Source organism: Neofelis nebulosa, chromosome 17 (assembly GCF_028018385.1).
Source record: "Neofelis nebulosa isolate mNeoNeb1 chromosome 17, mNeoNeb1.pri, whole genome shotgun sequence".
In the NCBI taxonomy this organism is placed as follows: domain Eukaryota; kingdom Metazoa; phylum Chordata; class Mammalia; order Carnivora; family Felidae; genus Neofelis; species Neofelis nebulosa.
Genome location: NC_080798.1, coordinates 48568894 through 48592538, shown reverse-complemented (window position 1 = coordinate 48592538; position 23645 = coordinate 48568894). Strand labels below are relative to the sequence as shown.

The window sequence follows — 23645 nt, the reverse complement described above, 5'->3', positions numbered from 1 at the left end:
ACACAAACAACAGTATTTAAAGGTCTGTCTCTGCCTACCCTCCCTGATAGTGGGGATATCACACTTTTGAAAATCTTTGATAATTTGATAGGTTTTCCTTAAATGTATACCATTTACATTTCAAACTCTTTAAGCAAAAATAAAAGATTTGCTCTGTAACATTTTGAACATTGAAAAATACTTTTGATGCTCTGTTAGATATAATCTTTAGTATTATAGTGACTGTGCTTTGAACAATCAAGCCATATTTATAATTTATTATTATTATTATCATTATAATGCCTTATGGAAATTTATGTTCCAGCCTTTTGTTGCTACTTAGCTTCTGTATCTTTAAGGCTTTCTCTCCATGACTGTCCCTTCAAAGACAGGGGTATTTGTCTCTATGCCCCCTCTAGTGCTTGGCAACACAGTGGTCATTGAACACTTTGATCATAAGAAACAAGAGCAATCAGCAATATTTGGGACAAGTGATCCATTCAAAGGGTTCCCCCAATCCATCTGATCCCTGGAAAAGAGATCACTCTGAAGATCAGGTGTTTGTGTTAACAATACTGTAGAATATAAGTAAAACTTTCAGAGAACCTCATCAACTCACTCCATTATTTCAGAGTTCTAATCTACTGGCAATGACTTTTACTGCTTGGTCAAGAGAAAAGTATTTTGACAGAGATCCAACTTTCAGAACGGCAAAGAAGGAGAATTGCAAATATATTGTGGAATAAACAGCAAGACTATTTATAACTGTCAGGCTTAAAGCTTTCCCCATCTGTTACATTGACTGCCTTCCTTAATAATAACTTTTTTAAAAAAAAGGAGATGTGTTGTAATAAAGCAGTGAGCTAATGTTTCTTTGGGAATTATTAATTACTTCAACGGAGATTGTTTTATGTGTAGCTAGCCATTTCCTTCACCTAGGATAGGAGTACAAGTGATAACCAGCAGTACTTTTGCCAGAGTTAGTCTACATTTTAAGGTCACATTACAAATGCTACTTTTCTGTAAGATTTATGAAGCAGGGATTTTTCTTGTCTTGGCAAAAGACAGCAAGAGGGACAAATGTGAAGGAACTAGTAAGCTCTAGGACAGATTCCTTGCTAGAAGACTGAAGTATTAAAATGTTTATTTTATTTTATTTTTAAATTTTTGTTAATGTTTTATTTATTTTTGAGGCAGAGAGAGACAAAGTATGAGCAAGGGAGGGACAGAAAGAGAGGGAGACACAGAATCCGAAGCAGACTCCAGGCTCCGAGCTGTCAGCACAGAGCCCGAGGCGGGCTCGAACTCACGAACCACGAGATAATGACCTGAGCCGAAGTCGGATGCTTAACCGACTGAGCCACCCAGGCGCCCCTAAAATCGTTTTTTTAATGTTCATTTACTTTTGAGAGAGAGAGAGTGCAAGCAGGGGAGGGGCAGTGAGAGAAGGGGAGACAGACTCCAAAGCAGACTCTGAGCTGTTAGCACAGAGCCTGATTCAGGGCTCAAACCCATGAACTGCAAGATCATGACCTGAGCCAAAATCAGACGCTTAACCGACTGAGCAACTCAGTTGCCCCCCAATTTTTTTTTTAAACAGGGTAATTTCCAGATGACACAATACTCTATATGGAAAACCCAAAAGATTCCACCAAAAAACTGCTAGAACTGATTCATGAATTCAGGAAAGTCACAGGATATAAAATCAATGCACAGAAATCGGTTGCATTCCTATACACCAACAATGAAGCAACAGAAAGAGAAATCAAGGAATAGATCCCATTTACAATTGCACCAAACAACATAAAATACCCAGGAATAAATCTAACCAAAGAGGTGAAAAATCTATACACTGAAAACTGTAGAAAGCTTATGAAAGAAATTGAAGAAGACACAAAAAAGTGGAAAAATATTCCATGCACCCGGATAGGAAAAACGAATATTGTTAAAATGTCAATACTACCCAAAGCAATCTACATATTCAATGCAATCCCATCCAAATAACACCAGCATCCTTCACAGAGCTAGAACAAATAATCCTAAAATTTGTATGGAACCAGAAAAGACCCCGAATAGCCAAAGTGATCTTGAAACAGAAAACCAAAGCAGGAGGCATCACAATCCCAGACTTCAAGCTATACTACAAAGCTGTAATTATCAAGACAGTATGGTACTGGCACAAGAACACTCAAATCAATGGAACAGAATAGAGAAATGGACCCAGAAATGGACCCACAAATGTATGGCCAACTAATCTTTGACAAAGCGGGAAAGAATATCCAATGGAATAAAGATAGTCTCTTCAGCAAGTGGTGCTGGGAAAACTGGACAGCGACATGCAGAAGAATGAACCTGGACCACTTTCTTACACCATACACAAAAATAAACTCAAGATGGATGAAAGATCTCAATGTAAGACAGGAAGCCATCAAAATCCTCAAGCAGAAAGCAGGCAAAAACCTCTCTGATGTTGGCTGCAGCAACTTCTTACTCAACACATCTCCAGAGGCAAGGGAAACAAAAGCAAAAATGAACTATTGGGACCTCATCAAAATAAAAAGCTTCTGCACAGCGAAGGAAACAATCAGCAAAACTAAAAGGCAACTGACAGAATGGGAGAAGATATTTGCAAAAGACATATCAGATAAAGGGTTAGTATCCAACATCTATAAAGAACTTATCAAACTCAACATCCAAAAAAACAAATAATCCAGTGAAGAAATGGGCAAAAGACATGAATAGACACTTCTGGAAAGAAGACATCCAGATGGCCAACTGACACATGAAAAAATGCTCAACATCACTCATCATCAGGGAAATACAAATCAAAACCACGATGAGATACCACCTCACACCTGTCAGAATGGCTAACGTTAACAACTCAGGCAACAAGAGATGTTGGCAAGGATGAGGAGAAAGAGGATCTCTCTTGCACTACTGGTGGGAGTGCAAACTGCTGCAGCCACTCTGGAAAACAGTATGAAGTTTCCTCAAAAAACTAAAAATAGAACTACCCTGTGGCCCAGCAATTGCACTACTAGGTATTTATCCAAGGGATACAGGTGTGCTGTTTCAAAGGGACACATGCACCCCAATGTTTATAGCAGGACTATCAACAATAGCCAAAGTATGGAAAGAGCCCAAATGTCCATCGATGGATGGATGGATAAAGAAGATGTGGTATATATACACAATAGAGTATTATCTGGCAATCAAAAAGAATGAAATCTTGCCATTTGCAACTACATGGATGGAACTAGAGGGTACTATGCTAGGCAAAATTAGAGAAAGACAAATATCATATGAGGACTTTAAGACACAGAACAGATGAACATAAGGGAAGGGAAGCAAAAATAAAATAACGGGGGGGGGGACAAAACATAAGAGACTCTTTTTTTTTAATTTTTTTTTTCAACGTTTTTAATTTATTTTTTTGGGACAGAGAGAGACAGAGCATGAACGGGGGAGGGGCAGAGAGAGAGGGAGACACAGAATGGGAAACAGGCTCCAGGCTCTGAGCCATCAGCCCAGAGCTTGAAGCGGGGCTCGAGGGAGACACAGAATCGGAAACAGGCTCCAGGCTCCGAGCCATCAGCCCAGAGCCTGACGCGGGGCTCGAACTCACGGACCGCGAGATCGTGACCTGGCTGAAGTCGGACGCTTAACCGACTGCGCCACCCAGGCGCCCCCATAAGAGACTCTTAAACATGGAGAACAAACAGAGGGTTACTGGAGGGGATGTGGGAGGGGGGATGGGCTAAATGGGTAAGAGGCATTAAGAAATCTATTCCTGAAATCACTGTTGCACTATATGCTAACTAATTTGGATGTAAGTTAAAAAATAAAATTAAAAATAAAATTAAATACATACATACATACATACATACATACATATGTAAAACAGGGGAGTTTCCTATCTCTGATTACAGCGTCCTGATTTCACACAAGAAGCAGGGAAATGCACTACAGAACCCGCTCTAATAGCCTTGAAGGCCTGAATGCAACAGGATCACATTGCATTTAGATGTGATCCAGAAAATATAACCAGGGGCTTGCAAAAACTTGCCATCTATCTTAGACGTCCAATATTATACTTGAACTCCATTCCTGTGCAGTAAGACAAGAAAAAAGAGGAGGAAAAGTATAAATAGAACAAACTGTCATTATTCACGTATTTTAGGACTATCCACCTGGAAAATCCTAAAGACTCTGTGAATAATTTTTTAATTAGTAAGATACAGTAATATTGATGGCTACCAAATCAATATTCAAAAGTAAAGTGCATTTCTCCATATAGCAACAACCAGAAAAATTAATTTCCAAGACACTATTTACAATAGCAACAAAAATATAAAGTACCTAGAAATAAATGTAACAATATATATTTAAGATCTTCAAGGGGCAAATCATAAAAGTTTATTGAAAGATATTAACAAAGATCTAATTAAATGGAGAAGTAGGCTATGTCCTTGAGAAGGAAGACTCAATATCATAAAATTGTCAATTTTCTTCCAACTGATCTTTAATTTCAACACTCTGCTAAGCAAAATGCCATCGGGTAGAATGTACAGATTGATTATACAATTTAAATGTAAAATCAAGGGGCCAATAGCAACCAAGACATTCTTCAAAAGAATAAATAGGGCTAATTTGCTCTTTGATATATTAAGGTCTATTATAAAGCTATTATAATTAAGTTAATGTGGTATTGGGGCAGAAGGTACAAAATGATTAAGGAAACAACAAAAAACTCAGAATAAATGTACACATATATGTGAATTTATGACAGAAGGGAAGATGGACTGGAATGCACAGAGCCAAAACAGCTGGACATCCACATGGCATCTGTGGTAGATTGAATAATGGCCCTCAAAGGTGGTCCCATGTCCTAATTCCTGTAAATATCACCTTATATAGTAAAAGAGTGAATATTACCTTATATGGCAAAGTAAGTGAGTGATTAAGAATTCTGAGATGGGGAGATGATCCTAGATGATCTTTATTATTGTAGCTTAAAAACTGTCGAAATAAGGTAGTGGTAGCCTTCCAATTTTGTTCTTTTCCAGAGTTATTTTGGCTATTCTAGGTTCTTTGCATTTCCATATGAATTTTAGAATCAGCCCGTCAATTTCTATACACCCACATGCACGCATGTGCGTGCGTGCGCGCGCACGCACACACACACACACACACACACACACACACAAGCAACTAGAATTTCTATTTGGATTGCATTGAGTCTATCAACAAACTTGAGGAAGAAATGACATCTTACTAATATTAATTATCCACTTGTTAACAAGGTATAGTTTTCCCTTTATTTGGGTCTTTAATTTCTCCCAGCAATGTTTTATAGTTTTCAATGTACAGGTCTTACACATCTCTTGTCAAATTTATCTCTAAGTATTTAGGATTTCTTAATGCTATTTTAAGTGACAGTGTTTTTTTAAATTTCAATTTCCCATTGTTCACTGTATAGAAATACAACTGATTCTCTCTATATAGATCTTGTATCCTGCAACCCTACTACACACTTACTTTTCAGCCTTCATTTAAAACAGATATTCTCTAACACAATCTCCACAGATTTTGATTCAATAAAACATAGATGAAACCCAAGAATCTACATTTTTAATGATCAGCCAGAGTAATTCTATGCAGATTCTCTAGGGATGTTACCCGAAGAAACATGAACCTTGTTTCAACAAGGTTGAATATTAAGTATGCTAATAGGTTTCAACATATGAATTTTGGGAGAACACAAATATTCAGTCCACAGCACGTGCTAAAGATGGGCTCACAATGCAAACATTTCAAACCATCTCAAGAAACAATCCAGTAGGAGGAAAGTCAGTGTTTACCACAAACATGCAAATTAGTACGCCAAGAGTTTGAGATAATAGAAAACTCTTAAAGGAACTCTAACCTCTCATCTTAAAATCTCTCAAGAAGTAAACACAGAAATAGAAACCAAGTTTATGAAATTAAAAACGGAGTAGATAAATACCAAAGAGTAGAAGTAGCTAAACAACTAATCAACTGAAAGAAAGATCTTAGAAAAATACCCAGAATATGTCAAAGAGAAACAAAGAAATAAAAAATGTAAAGAAGTCAGAAGGTATGGTGAGTCCATAGGAAAGACATATATCTAAAAAAAATTCCAGAAGGAGAAAACTGAGATAATGAGATGAAAACAACACTGAAGAGATAAGTGCTAAGGAATTCCAGAACTGATGAGAGAGTCTTAGACTGAAGATGCAGGTTTAGTACCCAAGTAGGCTAAACAAAGGCAAATTCACCACAGGGAAGCTGTAGAAAAACAAAGGATGGAGTAATTCTTCTGTCATTCTGATACAAAGATAGGCAACTGAAAGAAAGGACAGTTAAGCTGCAGGAGATTTCCCACAGTAACCATATGGTCCCTTGTCCATATTTGGAGGAAGCAAGCAGCCTCATGGAGAGACCATGGATGAGGGTTCCAGCAGACAGAACCTGGCGAGGTCCCTGTCAACAGCTAGGATTAACTGCCAGACATGTAGGTGGAAGAGCTATAAAATGATACCAGCTTTGACCTTCAGGCCTGTCCAGCTGTCTCCAGGGAGAGCAAAGTGGAGCTGTCCTTGCTGAATCGGGACCAGTCTGCAGATCTGTGAGCAGAATAAATGGCTGCCAGTTGTTTTAAGCCACTAAACCTTTAGGGTGGTTTGTTATGCACAAAAGATAAAATGGACAAAGTGGCTTACGTAATTAGGGTTTTTACTTTGCTCACATATCCGGGACATTGGGAAATGTGGATTTGGGGGAAGGGTGGGTTTAGGGGTTGAAGGCATGCCGCTGCTCTTGATGATGATGATAACTGGTAAGGATGAAAAGGATTAATATTGACTCAATAGCTACATTCTCTTCAAGTTCCAGAACCATACAATGGTACTTATTGTAGCTTTTAAATATGTTTTAACATGTGGTGGGGTTAGTCCTCTCATATTATTCTTGTTTTTCTGAACTTTCTAAGCAGTTCTAGTTCATTTATTTCCTCCATAAGAACTTTGGAATAAACCTAATTAAAAAAAAAACCTTGATATTACCACTGAGATCATGTTATATTTACAAGGAGAACTGACCAATTTATAATGTTGATATTCCTGACCAAAACTATCAACATACCTTTCCATATGTTTGAGTTTTCCTAAATCTGGGTATGGATACATATATATTTTCCCTATATTCTGTATGTTTGAAATATTTGATAATTGGGGTGCCTGGGTGGCGCAGTCGGTTAAGCGTCCGACTTCAGCCAGGTCACGATCTCGCAGTCCGGTCCGTGAGTTCGAGCCCCGCGTCAGGCTCTGGGCTGATGGCTCGGAGCCTGGAGCCTGTTTCCGATTCTGTGTCTCCCTCTCTCTCTGCCCTTCCCCCGTTCATGCTCTGTCTCTCTCTGTCCCAAAAATAAAAAAATTAAAAAATTAAAAAAATGAAATATTTGATAATTGAACATACAACTTAAAGTAAATAAGGTAGTTGATCAAGAAAATAATTTCTCATTCATAGGACTAAGAAACCCTATATTATTATGAGGTTGCAGTCTGATGAGTTGTGAAGAAGAAAACCTACAAATATGTAGAGCATTATTTATTATTCTGAAAACTCAAAAATGTTTTCAGTGATTGGGGTGATTAAGCTTTCTCTCTCCTAAGTGTCCATTCTATAGTTCAGCTGAGATAAAGGTCAAAAGCTCTAAATTGTGCTAAAAATTCAGATGTTTCTTTCTTATGATGGACAGAAGGAAAATGGACACAGTAGTTACATTTTAATTGGGTCCTTAACGGAAGTAGGTACATCTGGCATCGTTTCCATCATGCTGCTTTTTCACATCTGACTCTGAAGCACCCACTAACAATGTTATCTAGCAATATATTTCACAGTTTAAATCAGAAAGTGTTGCTTACTTTGAAGCTCCCATATGGTGATCCAAACCAAATATGTGTGGTTTCCCGTTGAGTTTTTTTTTTTTTTAAAGGTCATCTCTTCATGATTAGATAGGATTTTCCACATTACATTGGAAAGTCAAGATAGATAAAAAGTCAGTTTCAAGCCACAGATCAGACCATCAGCAAGTCTTTATCAATATCTAACATCCAGTTTAACTACTTCTAAGAAAATCTGAAAATTTAAGTGAAGAAAAACATTTCAGTTTCAGATGAACTGAAAAGATTTCAGTAATGTTGTATTTCCTATATTCAGATTTAAGCAGGTCACTCACTCCCTTGCTTAGGGCCCTTCTGTGATTTCCCACAGCAGCCAGGAGGAATTCCAAGGTTCTTAGTCTGGCAGTCAAGAGCAGCTATCCCTGAGCTAACTACTCCTGCAGCATCCAACTCCATTTCCTGCCCCTTCTCTCCTCCCAGTCTCTCTGTCTTTTTGGCAGCCATATGCCAAGAATTTGCAATTCTTTGCCATTTCATTCTCTTGCCATGTATTTTCACAAAGTGTTTCCCTCCCTGACATGCCCAGCACCTCCCCCCACCCACACACATCCTTTTTTTATTTGACTAACAAATACTCCAGAAGGGTCACTTTCCCTGAGGAGCCTTCCCTAGAAACTGAGACTGAGCTGTGTGTGCCCTGTACCCTCATCTATTAATGCATTCATTCACTGGATAGCATTGCAATGTAATTGCTGGTTACTTTCCTCCACTCATTTCTAATGCTTTCTGAGGGCAGGAGCTCTGGTTTTGTACATCTTTGTACTCATGGTGCCTAGATATAAAAGCTTTCAAAAGAAAAAAAAGTTGTAGGTGGAGATGTGGGTTAAATTTCATGCATCTCAAGAGGCCTCCTCAAGACAAATGACACTGGCCTTCCCTGCTACTTCCTGTTTCTGAACATATATTTACAGGATGGAATACTACACAACAATGAAAACAAAATAGGACTGGGGCTATGAGCAACAACATGGATGAGACAGACATGCAGACTGATGCCAATTATGTACGTTTCAAAAACAGACAGTACCAACTTGCATTGTTTATGTGCACACACATTGGGGTAAAAACTACAAATGAAGGCAATGAAATAATGACCATGAAGGATAGAATGCTGACGATCTCAAGGGGAGGTTGGGGTGAGGGAAGTGTGCCTGGGAAGGGACACACAGGGGGCTTCTCAGGACTGGAAATATTATCTTAGTAGCATGTATGTGATATTTGTCTTATAATATATATGCATGTGTATTAGTTCCCTGTTGCTGCTAAAACAGGTCATCACAAACTAAATGCCTTAGTGTACAGGTTTATTATCTTAAAAATTATAGAGGTCAGAAGTCTAAGATGCAAGATGGGTTTCACTGGACTAAAATCAAGGTGTTGGCAGAGCTGAATTTCCTTCTGGAGACTCTGGGGAGAAATCTATTTTCTCGCCTTTTCCAGCTTCTAGAGGCTGTCCACATCTCTTGGCCATTTATCTTCAAAGCCAGAAACGGCTGGTTGAGTCATTCTCTTATCACATCACTCTGACACTGAGACTGATACTTTTGCCTCCCTCTTTGAAGTTAAAGGACACTTATGATTATCTACTGAGCCACTCGCATAATCCAGGTTAATCTCCCTATGTTAAGGTCAGCTCATTAGTAACTGAAACTCCATTTTCTGCCCTAATTTCCCTTTGTCAGGCAATGTAACACAACCACAGTAACATATTCACAGGTTTGGAGATGGACATCTTTGGGAGGCTGTTACTCTGCCTACCACAGTATATTTTATGCACATTTGTGAATGTTATGTCTTGTTTCTTTTTTAAAAAAATTTTTTTAGTGTTTATTTATTTCTGAGACAGAGGGTGAGCGGGGGAGGGGCAGAGAGAGAGGGACACACAGAATCAGAAGCAGGCTCCAGGCTCTGAGCTGTCAGCACAGAGCCCGATGCAGGGCTTGAACTCACAGACCAGGAGATCATGACCTGAGCCAAAGTCGGATGCTCAACGGACTGAGCCACCCAGGCGCCCCTGTATGTCTTGTTTCTTAGTGACAAAAGGTTAAAAATTAAATGATAGTATGTAAATACTAAGGATTCCTATGGGACCATGAAAAAGAATGACACTTTTTATTTAGTGTTCATGGAATAATCTGCAAGAAATACTTAATAAGCAGTGTCAAAACCATTGTGTATAGTATGCTATAATTTATGTAAAAAGGCATGAAAGGGAAGCATATCCATACGTATTTTCTTCTATAGGCTCAAAGTATTTTTTAAATGCAAAAGCAAAGCAAAATGAAACAAGGGAAGGGGCTTTTCTATCTGCCTAAAAAGCATTTTTTAGTGACCTAAAACCAGGAAGTTTTACCAATTCTTTGAAGATAATACTAAGGAATCATCACCAGTCCTTGAAAAGACACAGTGAATTACATGGAATTTACAAGGAAGATAATATGGAATTACAAGGTAAACAAAACCCTTCTCTGGCAATCATGTCTTTTAATAAACCACTATCAGAATAAAGAAGAATGTCATGCAGATGGAAAATTACACTATTCAGTTTATCCAGGATGTGAATTCTGTGGCAGAATTCACAACTGCAAACAAAACAATAGACGAACACAGCTAGTTATGTAATGTTTGGGAACCTCCTGGAGAGCAGCCAACCCCCTGGAACGTGGCCAAGCACGACACTCCGCGAGTCATAGAGGGGAGGGAGGATCTACCACCTGTGGCATGGGGGCCACTGGAGCATTTCCAGCCTCTGTCTGAACACTGATGTACCAGCATTTCCTCCAGACCCATTTAGAAGTCTGGGGTAAATGATGCTGGTATGAAGTGTAGAAATGGATTTATGTCGATCCTGAAGCCCCTGGTCCATTCTGCATCCATTCTGGGGCAATCTTGAGAATCCTGCATTCATGAGCAAGGCAACGACCAGATCAAACCAGGATTCATTCACTCATTCATTTTTTTCATTTATTTGCTCATTTATGGAATCAATATTTATCGAGTGACTTTATCTTCCTGGTGCTAACAGCATAATAGAGTGTCATTTCAATATATAAATTTTTTAAACAAGCATGTAAGTGAAAACAAACAAAACAAATCATGATCATACAAGTCAAAGTGATGGTTACTTCCAGGGAGAATGGGGGAAAACGTCATCAGGAAGGGACATATATAACTGGGGGGAGGGGGAGGGCAGCACAATCTTGGCTTAGGCAGCCCATCCTTCTATACTGTTCTTAGACTGCTTGACCTCTTTATATACAGAGAAAAGTGGCTGTGTAGACATGCACTGACAACATGCTAGGCAGAGCAGAACAGTGGGATTTTTGCCTTGAAGTTGCTAGCGATTGTGCATTCTTATTACTCTCTCTCTCTAGACATTTAATATTTTGTTATTAAAATAACCGCCACAGCTGTAAATCCCAGGAGACCTAAACATTAAACAGCAGAAGTAAATAGCACTAATTACCCTGAAAATTAAACCCACTTTCTCATTTTTATATACAAATGAACAACCACAGATCAGAAGGCACTGGAAGGAACTCTGTGACTGCCTGACACTTGCCACCTTGGAATTTTCTGACAAATAAATACTTCTCTTCACATCCTTATTTAAGAGCATTGAATGGCATTTACTGTCATTCACTGCTCATGTTTGATTAAAATCTGGTTCTTTGACAACAGATGATCAATCCTATACATCTAACATTAGACTGTTAAGATCTCCAGAAGAATAAAATGAAATATGACAGAGGAAAATATGTAAAAAATAATACAATTTCCAAGAGCTGAAGTAACACATGAGTAATCAGACTCAAATGGCCCATAGAAAGCTGAGGAGGATGAGTTAGAAACCTCACCCTTGGATATGGCTTCATGACATTTCAGACCTCAAGTACAAAAAGAAAACCCTAGAAAATATTGAGAGAGAAATAACAGGCCACCTAGCAAGGAATGAGAACTAGGTGACTTCAGACTTCCGGACCTTTACCATAAAGGTGGCACAATGTCTTCAACATTCTGAAGACAAAAAATTTTAACCTAGAAGTGTCAGCTAAACTATCAGGAGAGTGTGGAGGCATAATGAGAAATTATCAGGTATGCAGGGATCAAAGTTTCCCTTCTATATACCCTTTCTGTGGAAGCTACTTGAGCAAAGTGAGAGTAAAAAGATACAATGGAACACACATGGAATTTAAAAAATTCCTTGGTAATAACTATGCAGGAGGTGGCTGATCTGACTTGGAATGAGAAGCTTGTGGGCTCTGAGAAAAATGTCTTCAAGGAAAAGAAGAGCATGTATTCTAAAATTAGATAGGATGGAAGAAATGAAGAATGAGAAACATCGGCGGGGGGGGGGGGGTGCGGCAAAAGCTGCACAAAAGAGTCAATTCAATGATGAAGTAAGCTAACGTGAGGCATAATTGTGAGACCTCGTGGACGGTGAAGAGAGAGAAACTAATTGCTACACACCTTAGGGGAATTCTTTGCTGATTAACATTCACCAATAGAGGTCAGAACATCCAACCATCAGAGGATTAAAAAAGTTTAATCCCAGAATAAACTTGGTCCTTCAGTGTACAGAATTTATGTAGACGAACTAGAGGATTTAAATATGGTTACCAATCATTTTAATACAAAAGTAGAACAACTCATAGAATTTGAGAGGGTGGGGCACCTGGGTGGCTCAGTTGATTGAGCGACCGACTTCGGCCCAGGTCACGATCTCATGGTTTGTGAGTTCGAGCCCCGCGTCGGGCTCTGTGCTGACAACTAAGAGCCTGGAGCCTGCTTCGGATTCTGTGTCTCCTTCTCTCTCTGCTCCTCCCCCACTCATGCTCTGTCTCTCTCTGTCTCAGAAATAAATAAATATTTAAAAAAATTAACAAGAAAATTTGAGAGGATGGAATGGTGGTGAGCAGATCAGGGGTCCCAACACCTGTATGTGTCAAAGAGAGACCGCAGAATTGATGGAACAAAAAATACAGTTTTAAGTATATTATTTAAAGCTACAAATAAAACTCGAAAAATAAAATAAAAATAATTGGGTTGCCAGGGGCTGAGGTGGAGGAATGGGATGGCCTGTGACATGGCAGGAAGGAACTTCGTGGTGTGATGGAAATATTCTGTATCTTTATTTTGGTGGCAGTTATTCTATTGGGGTTTGTCAAGGCTTGCCGAACTGTACACCAAAAACCGGTGAAATACACTGCATGTAAATTATTATTTTTTAAAAGGAACACGCTTTAAAAAAAAAGGGTATATTCATTTATTTTGAGAGAGAGAGAGAGAGAGAGAGCAGGGGAGGGGCAGAGAGAGGGAGAGAGAGAATCCCAAGTAGGCTCCATGTTGTCAGCGCAGAAACAAATGTAGGACTTGAACCCATGAACTGTGAGATCATGATCTGAGCCAAAATCAAAAGCTGGACACTTAACGGCCTGAGCCACCCAGGCGCCCCAACTGCATGTATATTATAACTCAGTAAGGCGAGCAAGGGAACAATAAGATCATAAGGGAACTAAATCCTTATCTTTCAGAGCAGGAGTCTCAAAAGGTAATGTGAGAAGCTGGCAAATCAACAAAACAGCAACATAAGCATAGAATTAGTAAGGAAAATTACCACCACAAGAAACAGCCAAAAGCGCTTCATCTTGAAAGTAACACTGGAGACTACTCTTTAGCTTTATCATCTTATTATCTACCTGTTTTACTTATTTATCGGCATCAGTATTTTAAAAGAGAATTCTGAGGCATTTTTAAAATATAGAACACCTTCCAGAGTAGTACGAAGAGCCTCCATACATCCTTTACCCAATAATCTGCTCGAAAGCAAAGGATCCAGTCATCCAGATGTCATGTCTCTTGAGTCTCACTCAATCTGGAACAGTTCAGTCTTTTCTTGACTTTCATGAGCTTGATATTTTTGAAGATTACAAGCTGTTAATTTTGGTTTTTTCTTCAATTTGGGTTAATCTAATGTTTCCCCATAATTAGACCGTGTTAGATATTTTGACGCTAATATTAGTGAAGAGATGTTTGTTTTCATTGTATCCTAGTGAGCAGTCCGTGAGGTTGATTTGCTGGATTACTACTGTTAGTATTAACTAAGATAACATCTCCCAGTTTTCTTCATTGTAAAGTTAGATTTCTCCACTTTATAATTAATAAGCATTCTGAGGTAGGATATTTTGAGACTACATAAAATCTTGTTCTATACCCTGCTTTCACCCATTATTTTAAGATCCATTAAATCTTCAGAATGCTTTTTACCTGAATTCATTATTACCCGAAGTGCTAAATGGTCAATTTTTATTTAGTGGATTCAGAGATTCCTATTTAATCAATGTGTTGTAATCTATTAGCTATCATTATTTATTTTGATTCTTAACTTGTTTCAAATTTGGTCAGTGGAAGTCCCTTTGCTGGCTTCTGTATCACTTTGATATAACCCTGTCATTCTTTGAGCATTTCCTTAGTTTCCAGCAGGAAAGGAATGTTCCCAGCTCATCTTCTTTCTCTGCCTCAGTCCTGATAAAAGGCCCTCATAGCAGAGGGCAGGATTCAGAAACCAAACTTTGGGTACTCAGTGTGCTCACTGCAATTAGGGTCTTAAAGCTGCCAGGATCTCTTAAGAGACACAGTTAGGAAAGATGCAGCTCTATGTACATAAACGTATACACACATTTATACATCTATTTATTACTGCCTCTGTGCATATCAACAACCATGAGTTCATAGGGAAGGAACTCCAATTCCATTCCAATACCAAAGCCTCATCTTAGCCTTTCTCCTTTCCACATATACATATCTGTCTATCTGCCTCCTCCAAGAGTGAAAAATACTGGCTTTTGTTATCATCAATATATTTACTTTTGTGTTTAATTCCTCTACCTGTATCCAATCTTCTGAAGCTGTCAGGTTACCACTCTATTTGTACATCCCCCTTGCAGCTTCTGGCCACTGCCAGGCTGTCTTCCCATCCTCCCTGGCTGCATTATTTTGATTAAAAACTCAAAAAGTAAAAAATTCAAAAGCCAAAGACTATAAAAAGAACAAGAATCAAATGTTGAGGCTTTGTGTCAAGTAATATTCTTTATTGTTCTAAAAATCAAGAGCAAACCCAGCCCCGTGGTTTCCTATCCCCGTGACTACACTATAATTGTAATGTACTTCAAAGTTTGATCTGTTCGAGAAAAAATGAAAAGCGCATAGCTTGACTCTATTATTCCCCTGTTGATATCATGTACTTCCTGTAGTCTGCACACAAACACACACGCACACACATGCATGCACCCCTCTTGATGCTCTGGGCACTTGGTAACCTGAGTTTACCACACAAAGAAAGTCTTTACCTGAAATGTCACAGTAAACTGTCTGCTGATAGAGCTTGGCTTCCAGGGGATTAAAGTACACAGTGATTTCAGCTGATGAGTTAGGCCAGACATCACCTTCCTGAAACCATAAAAGAATCATTAAAAAACAATGTGATAAAGGGAAGACACTGCTTTTAAATGTTGCTATTGTGTTATAACCTCAGAAAATTTGAAGGCAATATTTTTACAACAGATAAAAGAAAGCACTATTTTACCCAACAGACAGTAAATTTATTCTACTCGTTAAGAGGTGGTACCAGTTGGAAGCAAGCTTCAAAGATAATTTCAGTGAGTTCATGAATATATAATTACTACAGGAAACTAGGATGTTTAGAACATTTTCAGTATTTGCGTATCCAATGGACACTTGTTGTATGCCAACAGATGCCCGACACTGGGCTTCAGGGATGAAGAAAGGTGAGGTCTGAGACTACAAGGAACTCACATCTTAAAGGGGTCATAAGTATGCTTACAAATATTTTATGATAGATGTGATAGGTGCTGCACCATATCTGCCTGTATGTCTGTCTATCTATCTATCTATCTATCTATCTATCTGATCTGTATATCATATCTATCTATCTATATGGTCCAGATGAGTAACTTACTTGATGGAGGGGCCACGTTCCTAACTTTTAAGGTGACAGCACAAGGACATACTCTTAACTTGTGAAAACATAGCAATGGTCCAAAGCAAAACAATGCCCAGATCAAACGCTGGTTCTAATCCAGTGTGATATTTCTTGTTTTAATGCAAACCACTCGAAAGTAGTAATAAAGAAACCAAGTTTTGAAATTGTAATACAACATGCCACATAGGAGAATCTCCTTGAGGTATTCATTGAAAAAGATTTTTGTAATAACCATGTAACCTGGGGCCTCTTCATTAAATTGTCAGGACTGTAAAAGGAGATGCCAGTAGCACCTGCTTCAAAGGGTTTCCCACCCAAAGTCTGACAAGGTCATGCAGGTCAAATGCTTTGCCCCACACTTGGTACACAGTTAGAGCTCAATAAATAACTGCTTAATATAAGTGATGTTACCTTTATGCCACCTGGAAAGAATAAGATAAAAGTATTTTTCAAAAATTAGGGGGGGATGGTGTGTATTTTTCTATGGTTTTTGTAAATAGGACCAAGTAGGGAAAAAGTGATAATCACATCAGGAAAGTTATAAATGACCCCACTAGCTAAAGAGAAAACTAAAAAAAAGACAACTTGGCTCTGTTTCAGACAATCCCCAATGCATATTGTATTCACTACAGGCTGGCTGGAAATGTACATAGTGGTAGAGTAAAGAATCAAGCAAGGAACAAAATGGTTTACAAAGCAGACATCGAACAAGAGGGTGGAAACAGAAAACTAGAGCCAACTCGGGTTTGTTCATGAAGGCAACAGACTGATCAGTGAACTTCCCAGGCAGTATCCTGACTTCACAATGTTGAAGGGCACAGAAGCAGTGGTGAGGGCTGTGAGTGTTGCATGGATCCTGCAAGCTCTCACATCCGAGATCAGCCCACTAGAATGAAGGCCCCATGACTGCAGGGACCGTTTTATTCCCAGCACCTAACCCACAAGTGGCTCATAGTCCTCAACATATTTATTCAATCGGCTGTATCCACGACTGTATAGTTATCAGCCGATGCCTATTCATCTTTGCAGCCTATATCTGCCATATTCTCAACTGGACAAAAGTCATACAAATTTAGAGCTGAAAGGGACCTCTAGGATCAAGTGGGGATAGGGAAGCCCTAAGTGCTTTCACTTATTGAGGCATTTCACTTTTCCAAACTTTGAAACCAGTATTTGTTCCCTTCTGATAAATGGCAAATGCTGGTCCCTTATGACTTGGAGCTCCAATGATATGGAGAGTTAGGAACACTCTCAGCTAGAACAGACAAAGTGGTCAGGCACAAGAGGTGGCTCGTCCATTCACAGGCCCAATGGTGCACATTTCATCTTAGAACTGAAGATCCAGACTTCCTCCTAACCAGTAGACAAATGTATTCTTCTGATGGGTTTAGATGCTGCTCTGTTTGCGGGTGCAGAATGGACACGACTAACCTGTTCCTATCCAAACTGACTGACCAAAGGAGCTACTTTGGATCCTAAGAAAACCTATGCTAGAAAAGTCTCACCAGGACAGTAAGATGTGGTCCCAAGAAGGATACCCTGGAAATCAGATAAGCTCAGTACATGTGAGAAAATTCAAGCCTCTTAGTGTTTGGGGTGCACCAGACGACTTTCAAAAGCATTATCCCAGCAAGAGAATCCAGGATCCATGTGCACACAAGATGGAAACACACTTAAGTTCTATCCTAGAAGCATTCTTGGACACCGCATCACCACAAAAGTCTGATTAGCAGAACTGGTGGGTTGGAAAACAGTGGGAAGACACACTCTGGAGGTGACCAGAGTCTCCCCCAGAGAAGGGAGCATTGGTGTTTGGATGTGATCCATAAGAGGATCCTCTGATCTGGAGGCTCCTGGAGGCTGATAAGCCATTATGTATAGTGAGGAAAGACAAGTGTGAGGGAATCTGAGTCCACAGGGTTCAGTCTGAGTGAATGGGACCATGGGCTCAGTGCCTCCTTATCCTGGGCTGCGGTGGTTTTACTGTGCCAGCAACACCTGCTAGTCACTTGCAGCTTTTACTGAGCCCTGGGAGAAAATTCAAGCACAAATCCTATTCTAAAACCCTCTCCTGGGGGTACCTGGGTGGCTCTGTCAGTTAAGCATCTGACTCTTGATTTTGGCTCAGGTCATGATCTCACAATCGTGAGACTGAGTCCCCTGTTGGGCTCCACACTGAGCATGGAGCCTGCTTAATATTGTCGATCCCTCCTTCTCCCTCTGTTCCTCTCTCACTCTTGCATGCATGCTCTCTCAGAAATAATAGAAAAAGAAAAGAAAAGAAAGAGAGAGAGGGAAAGAGGGAGAGAGGGGGTGAGAGAGAGAGAGAGAGAGAGAGAAAGGAGGGAACGAGGGAGGAAGGAAGAAAACCGTCTCCTGGGCTTATAGGAGTTAATGTACATTGAGAGGACTATGTGTATCTATAAAAAGAGAAATGTGGTCATTCCATTTCCTCTCACAGAGGGATGCTTTCAATATCAGGTCATTTGAAGGAGTTAGGAACTTGTAGAAGGACACTTATTTTTCACTTGGGATTTAAAAGTTAAGTAACTTCTATTTCTTTTTTTCCTTTTTTTCACATTTTAAAAAATGTTTTATTTATTTATTTTGAGGAGGGGTGGAGCAGAGAGAGAGAGAGAGAGAGAGAGAGAGAGAGAGAGAGAGAGAGAGAGAGAGAGACTTCCAAGTAGTCTATGCACTACCACCATGGAGCCGGGCACGGGGACTTGAACACACAAACCATGAGATCACGACCTGAGTTGAAATCAAGAGGTGGTCATTTAACTGACTGAGCCACTGCTGCTCCAACTTCTATTTCTTTACAGCAAAAACTCTTTATAGCACCTTCTAGCAAATCAGAGAAAACAAACCTCAGAAACAGGCAATCAGCCTAAACTGACCCCACTTTTACTTACATAGCTCTGAAACATTTCACATTACTTCTCAACTCTTCTGAAATTAAATTTCCGTGTCATTTAAGTCTCTGAAAAGAATTTTTCCTTCATTATTGCTCCATTTTAAAATCTCTTTCTGAAAACCAAAACACTCAGAATTCTCCCTGTTGGCTCTGCCATCAATATCCTTTCTTCCCAGTCCTCTGAAACCAACCTCACCACACAGAACCCCTGCTGTTCTGCTTTCTTCCATGTGTGTTTTGGGGGGGGCGGTGTGTGTGTATGACCCATCTTCTACCATCATCTATTCTTCTACTCCAAATGAGAGACTGAGTATATAGAATGTGACCCGTAAGTGACTCTTATTTTGTTTGTTGAAAATAATTGTCAAAATGGCCTTCAGTTATGTTGCAATTATCTTCCTTCTTGATCTTAATATTTGTTTTTTCCTCAGATCCACAACTGCATTTCATTTCTCAATCAAGCAGCCTACTAGAAGGAATCAGCTTTGAATTTTCAGGTCCAAAGCTAACTCTCATACTGCAGCTTTTACTCAAATATTAAATATTTCTAGAAACGGGATGTCATGCTTCCTTCTGGAACAAGAACAACCAACCGACTTGCCAGATAGTTTTGAGACTTTTGGAAAGCTGTCTATGAACACACTGCCACTAGTTCATAACAGGTGATTGACACCATCATGATAAAGTTGTCCTTTTAAAGTTATCTTCTTAAAAAACCTACATTGACAATGACTAAAGGGGCTATTTTAAAAATATCCTTTAAGAACCCTTAAATAAAAAACAAAATATTTTTTCTAAAATGTTTAACATTTATTTAATTTTGAGAGAGACAGAGGGCGAGGGGGGGAGGGTCAGAGAGAGAGGGAGACACAGAATCTAGGTTCTCTATGAGCTGTCAGCACAGAGCCCAACATGAGGCTCAAACTCACAAACTAAGGGATCATGACCTAAGCCAAAGTCCAATGCTTAACTGAATGAGCCACCCAGGTGCCCCCAAAAACAAAATGTTTTAAAAATCACCTTCCTGGGTGCCTGGGTAGCTCAGTGTCTTAAGTGTATGACTCTTGATTTCGGCTCAGGTCAGGATCTCACAGTTCATGAGTTCGAGCCCTACATCAGATTCTGTGCTGGTAGCATGAAGCCTGCTTGGGATTCTCTCTCTCTCTCCCTCTCTCCCTCTCTGCCCTTCCCCCGCTCTCAAAATAAATAAACTTAAAAAAATAATTTTAAAATAAAAATCACCTTCCTTCCCACCTATCACCCATCTCCTTCCTCCTTCTTCCTCCTTCCTTCCTTCTTTCCTCCCTCCCTCCCTCCCTTCCAATGAAAGATTATGGAAAGTTTTGCAAAATTAGAGCCCAAATGCAAGAACAGAGCTACATATATATGTTTAATTCACTTGGTTTATCTGGAAAGTAGTTTACAATATGGCTCAATGCCTACCTTGTCATATAAAATAGTTGCACTTTGATCCCCAACTTAAATTTAGGAGAGTGAGCCAAATGTTTGCTATTCAGATGTTATACTTTCCAATCTTACTCCCTAATCTAATGAGATTGAATTGAATCTAACTAAATCATAATATTGGCAACCATTAACCAAGAGTTCATGTTCCCGGCACTGTGTTAAGTGCTGATATACATTATCTGCCTCAAACTTTACAACCTTGTGTAGTATTATCCCCATTTTAAAGATGAGACAACCAAGGCAAACAGAAGTATCTCATCCAAGACCACACCAGCAGTAGAGCTGGGATTTTATAATATATTTTTCTTTAATTTCTTTAATTTCCTGAACCCCCACCCCACCACCGCCCGCAATTATAACAAAAGGTCACGCCTCACCTTCCTCACATCGTAAAAAAAAAAAATGCCAGAAGAAATCTAAAACCACTACAACTGATAACATTGGGCTGAGATGAGGCCAGCATGACCTGGTGCTCCCATCTGGCAAACATGGTAGGAGAGCCTATATGCTCATATGTTCAGTTACTTTGGAAGGTGTCTCAGGAGATTTTTTGGATGACATAGTCAACAGTAATATGTCGCAGCTCTAGAGAAATGCATTGGTATATCATTATAAAGCTATCCTATTTGGGTCAGGGTACAGTCAGCTCAGAACAAGTACAGTGAACAACGTCTTCAAGAACATCTGTATAACATGTGGTGAATCCCATCGTGTTCCAGCAAAATGGAAAAGTTCCCGACTACATCAATAAATATTTTCAGCTGTGTTGTCATATTTAAGGAAAAAATTTTTAACTTCTCATGGGAAATAAAAATACCTTCTTAATCAGGTTTCTATCAATCAATTAAAAACAGAAGCACTGATAGGACGCTATACTCTGTTTCACCACCTACAATTGCTCTTCTAGAATCTTCCAGATCAATGAGAAATATCATAGCTCTCTTTATCATCACTCGGGACAAGTAGAAGTTGTCTCCAAGAGAAATAAGAAACAAAAATGGAAGCTAATATACTGAAGGCAAACTATCCTAATTATCACTGAGAGAAAAGATCGAGTCGGCATGTGACAGGCAAGGACATACTTGTACTCCATTGTAATTCCTGAGGCAAGACGCTGTGCTTTTCATAAAGTTTTGATTCTCAAAATAATGACCAGAAAAAATTTTAAGAGAGGGAACTAAGATCTGACCATTGTCAGAGCAAGCTTCACTGAAGATGTGTCCTGTTTTCAATGAGATACTCCAACCCGTCTGCAGTGAAAATTCCACTGAAGTTTTGGAGGAGATGAGATAGTTGTGTGCGATGTTCATGCCCTTCTCTAGAGAGAACAGATTCTTGTCTCTTTTAACACAGAAGGGTGTTAACTTTTATTTAATGAGCCATGGGAAACTTTCCTGTTTCTAAAGACTCCCCCAGGTCTCCCTCCACCTACTATGGCTCTCCAATACAATAGTGGATGTACCAGGCGGAAAAGGTTTGCCTGAGCACAAAGATCTGAGAGGACGAACAATAATAAAAGGAGACTGAAGGATGGAAAACCATACTGACAGAAGAGCTGTGACTTGTCAAGGACACTTTGCTCTCAGCAGATTCCTGTCCTCCCTTCTCCTTTCTGGTGTCCGTTTCTGAGGAGTCAGCTCCCACATGTTTGCAATGTGACTCATGACTAATGGTACAAGTGGAAGGGGTTTGCAGCAAAAAGCTAGATCTAGATCTTTCCTCTTTGGTAGCCATCTGGGCTTCCACCCAACCTGGTTCTGCTGAGCCTACATGCTATGCCGATTTGGGAAAAATAAAGCAAACTAAATTTGAGCTGTGCTTTCAGTCTGAATTGCTGAACCACATGTTTTCTGTAGGCTTAGGTGACGACAAAGCATGGTTTACTATTACTTACCTGGTAATAAAGAAATTATCAAGTTTCCCTTCCTTTTTGAGGCTTAGTTAAATTAAGCTAAAGCTTCCCTCAGGACACTGGATGAAGTTTTTTAATTTTTAATTTTCTTAATGTTTATTTATTTTTGAGAGAGAGTGAGAGTATGAGTGGGGGAAGGGCAGAGAAAGGGAGTGAGCAGATCTGAAGAGGGCTCTGCGCTGACAGCAGACAGTCTGATGTGGGGCTCAAACTCAGGGAACCATGAGATCATGACCTGAACCGAAGTCAGACACTTAACTGACTTGAGCCACACAGGTGCTCCTGGATGAAGTTTTCTTTAATGGAAAAGACATTTGCTACCAGAAGTAAAAATGTTTTCCTGGCTCACCAATGTCAGGCAATCAGTGAGGACCAGTTTGGGCAAATACCTTTAAATTGTCAGGCCTTCCTTTTGGAGAAAATATCAAGCGTTCAATATTCAAAAATTTGCTGCATCTTTTAAAAGTGTGACCTAGGCCAGTGGGACCAGAGTCCAGAGATAAGGGCAGCACATGTGTGCTGTGATTTCTCAGAGGATTCCCAGACACCCATGGAAATTTAAAGCTTAATTCTCTTTTTGCCGTGTGATATTCTTCTGCCTCACAGTTCTCAGAATTGTGGTTTTCATCTTTGAATCTCTCTCACTCAAGTACCCAAGAGACCTAAGCAGCGGATATAACATAATGAGACTGTCAAAATTCTGTATAGCCAGATTCCATCTAGTAAAATAGAATATTATATTTCTGAAAGTAGTCAATTTCACTTGCTTTTCTGGAAGGCACAAAACATGCATAATAGACTCAATTTTGCAATTTTTTTTCCAAAAGGGGGAAAAAACGATACAGAAGCAGATAGCCTGAGAAACAATCAGTATTCTACCAAATGCAGTACCTTCCCCAAGGAAGACATAAATGGAAATTTTTAGGCCAATACTCCAAGACATTATCAAAAGAATTCACATGAGGACTTGATATAAATAGTAGTAATACACTACATGCACTGATGACTAGAACAACAATCATGGCTACCACTAGAATATTAATAAATTACCAAGTAAAGCTAAAAACAAAAATCCTTCCAGACTTCTATGTCCTATATCTGTCCTGAACTGACTTCTCCCTGTAGTCACTCGGCGTCCTTATCTACTCCCTTTCTCTACCAGTGAACACCTTTGGGGTTTCTCCAAAGACAAACTCCCATCTCTGCATTCTGAGACCATATCAGTACCCAAGACACTCCAGCATAACTCAAAGTTTGAACAACAGACTCTATGGCAATGTTATACAATGAACATATTGAGAAGAAAGTGAGTCAAGACAAAGGAACTAACCAATGGCCAAGTGGTGAACAGGTGGTAGAAAAGAGTAAGAATTTGCAGTTCTA

At 39.4% G+C, this 23645-nt stretch overlaps 1 protein-coding gene across 12 annotated transcripts in view; it reads right to left on the bottom strand.

Moving 5' to 3' along the window:
* Positions 1-23645, bottom strand: part of HYDIN (HYDIN axonemal central pair apparatus protein) — a 439740-nt gene that overhangs the window by 241880 nt on the left and 174215 nt on the right. For all 12 annotated transcript variants that reach the window (XR_009256078.1, XR_009256079.1, XR_009256080.1 and 9 more), the window contains one exon: positions 15314-15413. Coding sequence is in view for 9 of the 12 variants with exons in the window: in XM_058708213.1 (XP_058564196.1) it covers positions 15314-15413 (100 nt within the window). In the remaining 3 variants the exon portion in view is untranslated. The remainder of the gene's footprint in view (positions 1-15313; positions 15414-23645) is intronic.